This window comes from Hemiscyllium ocellatum, chromosome 35, assembly GCF_020745735.1.
Source record: "Hemiscyllium ocellatum isolate sHemOce1 chromosome 35, sHemOce1.pat.X.cur, whole genome shotgun sequence".
In the NCBI taxonomy this organism is placed as follows: domain Eukaryota; kingdom Metazoa; phylum Chordata; class Chondrichthyes; order Orectolobiformes; family Hemiscylliidae; genus Hemiscyllium; species Hemiscyllium ocellatum.
In genome coordinates, this window is record NC_083435.1 from 41,607,623 (window position 1) to 41,610,026 (window position 2,404).

At 44.3% G+C, this 2,404-nt stretch overlaps 1 protein-coding gene across 1 annotated transcript; it reads right to left on the reverse strand.

Annotated features, from left to right (window-relative positions):
- Positions 1 to 1,316: 1,316 nt before the first annotated feature.
- On the reverse strand, positions 1,317 to 2,180 carry LOC132832653 (zinc finger protein 239-like). Its single transcript, XM_060850731.1, has one exon. It carries the CDS (start codon positions 2,178 to 2,180, stop codon positions 1,317 to 1,319), a length of 864 nt encoding a protein of 287 aa, XP_060706714.1.
- Positions 2,181 to 2,404: the final 224 nt, after the last annotated feature.

Below are 2,404 nucleotides of genomic sequence, written 5' to 3' on the forward strand. Positions count from 1 at the left end.
GGCCCTTCATGTCCACACTGACCCACTCCCCTAACCTATATTTACCCCTGACTAATGCACCTAACACTATGGGCAATTTAGCATGACCAATTCACCTGACCTGCACATCTCTGGATTATGGGAGGAAACCCACGCAGACACAGGGAGAAGTGCAAACTGCACATAGACAGTCGCCCTGAAATAATTTCTGGCCACAGAACATGAAGTTACACAGACTCTTGAATATGACTGACTGGTGGTGCCTGATCATCCAAAAACCCTGCATGTAATTTCAGGAGCCACCTCAAACAAGCACAATTGGCAGAAATTCACCACGCTTATTATTCCCACGCTTATTGGTCATTTCTATGGTTGGTACCACATTGTTGAAGATCATAAAAATTAAAAACTTTGACACTCGACTTACCTGCCATTTAAAATACCTGCTATGGTTAATTTCAGTTGGATTACATTGATAAATCCCATACAAACACAAGTAAACTATCATCCACAATTTCTCTGCCTGTAGTTACTGCATACTCGCCAAACTATTTCACTGGAACAAACCGTTAAATATATTGTCTCTGAACAAATCAATTCCTTTTATTTATATGGGAGTGCTGCACTGCCAGAGATACCACTGTTCAGATGAGATAAACCAAGGCTCCATTTACCCTCTCAGGTGAATGTTAAAGATCCCATGGCACTCTGTTGTCAAAGAGCAGAGGGATTATCTCTGATGTCCTGGACAATATGGATCCCACAATCAAAATGGATATGCTAACCATGCGAAAGTCTTGTCACATCCATCACACTCGACCAGTTTCTCTCCAATCTGGATCTGCTGGTGTCTCAGGAGTTTCAAAGGTTTCAGAAACACATAATTGTAGACCTCTCACTTGAAGGGTTACTCCCCGATTTTGTCTTGTGATAGGGCAGTAGACGTATTGAGCTTGCGAAGGATCTGACCCAGAATACATGGTAGAAAGGGAATAGAAGGATATGAATCATGTCAGTGAAGACATTTTCACTATGAAAGTGTAAAATGTGGCAGCACTGATATGGGGCAGGGTGAGGGCGAAGAGCCTGTTTCCTGCACTTTATTGTTCTTTACAACTCTGTCTTGAACAGTTTGTCCCCTGTGTGAAAGTAATGGGTGAAAGTAGCAGTGTTTCACAGGCAAGATAACTGCACAAGGCTCTTGTTACACAACTGACGCGAAAGTGGGTTCTCCTGGGTATAACAGTGTTGAGGTTGCACAAACATGGCTAACTGTGTGTGCCACTTTGCAGTTGGATAGTTTCTCACTAGTGTGAGTCTGCAAGTGGTTCAGGCGATCAGAGCAATGGTTTGTTTCCTGTGTGAATGCGTTGATGTGCGTGGAGGTTCGATGACTCTGAGAATGATTTCTTGCACATGTCACATGTGAATGACTTCTGACCCGCATGGATCCTTTGGTGTTTCAGGAGATCAGAGGATTTAATGAAAGCCTTTTTACACAGCTCACACCGGAATGGTTTCTCTCCTGTGTGAATGAGTTGATGTGCACGAAGGTTTGAAGACTCTGAGAATGATCTGTCACACACCCCACATATGAAAGGTTTCGCCCCTGTGTGAATGCGTTGGTGACTGTTGAGATTTGAAGAATGTGCAAATGGTTTGTCACAAACCTCACATTTGAATGGCTTCTCCCCAGTGTGAATCCGTTGGTGTTGCACAAGTATTGACGACCATATGAAGGCTTGGTTGCAGAGCTCACACTTGAAAGGATTTTCCCCTGTATGAATTCTCTGATGCTTCAGGAGGTCAGAGGATTGGGTGAAAGCCATCTCACAGACCTCACAACAGAAGGGTTTCTTCCCTGTATGATTCCACTGGTGATGAAGGAGACTCGAAGATGTCACAAAAGCTCTCTCACAGACCTGACACTTCAAGGGTTTCTGCCCCCTGTGAATTGTCTGATGGTCCAGGAGACTCGAATTTCGTGTGAAAGATTTGTCGCAGACTTCACACATGACCAACTCCCCTGTCATGTGATTTTTATGGTGTCTAATGAGGCTTGATAACGTTGTGTAGGTTTTATTGCAAACCTCACACGAGAATGGCTTCTCCAACGTGTCGATGCATTGGTGTATGTGGAAGTGAGAGGAATGTGGAAACAATTTGTCACCTGCATCACTGTTGAAAGAGTTTTCATCCATATCACTGCCCTTGTCTCAGCACTGGTCATGACACACACACACCTTAAATGTTAGCAAACCATTTGAACCTGTGGAGCTCTCCTCACACTTGAACAGCCTCTCCCCTGTAGGAGTGAGTTAGTGGTTCATGAGGCTCGATGAGTGATTGAAGCTCTCATCACACTAGGAGCCACTCACACTTCTTCCCAGCCTCACCCTGTTCGATCACCTACAGCCAAACCTTC

Bases quoted from the DNA above. Each gene is read 5' to 3' on its own strand.
- LOC132832653 (XM_060850731.1), bottom strand. From the start codon at position 2,180: ATGGATGAAAACTCTTTCAACAGTGATGCAGGTGACAAATTGTTTCCA.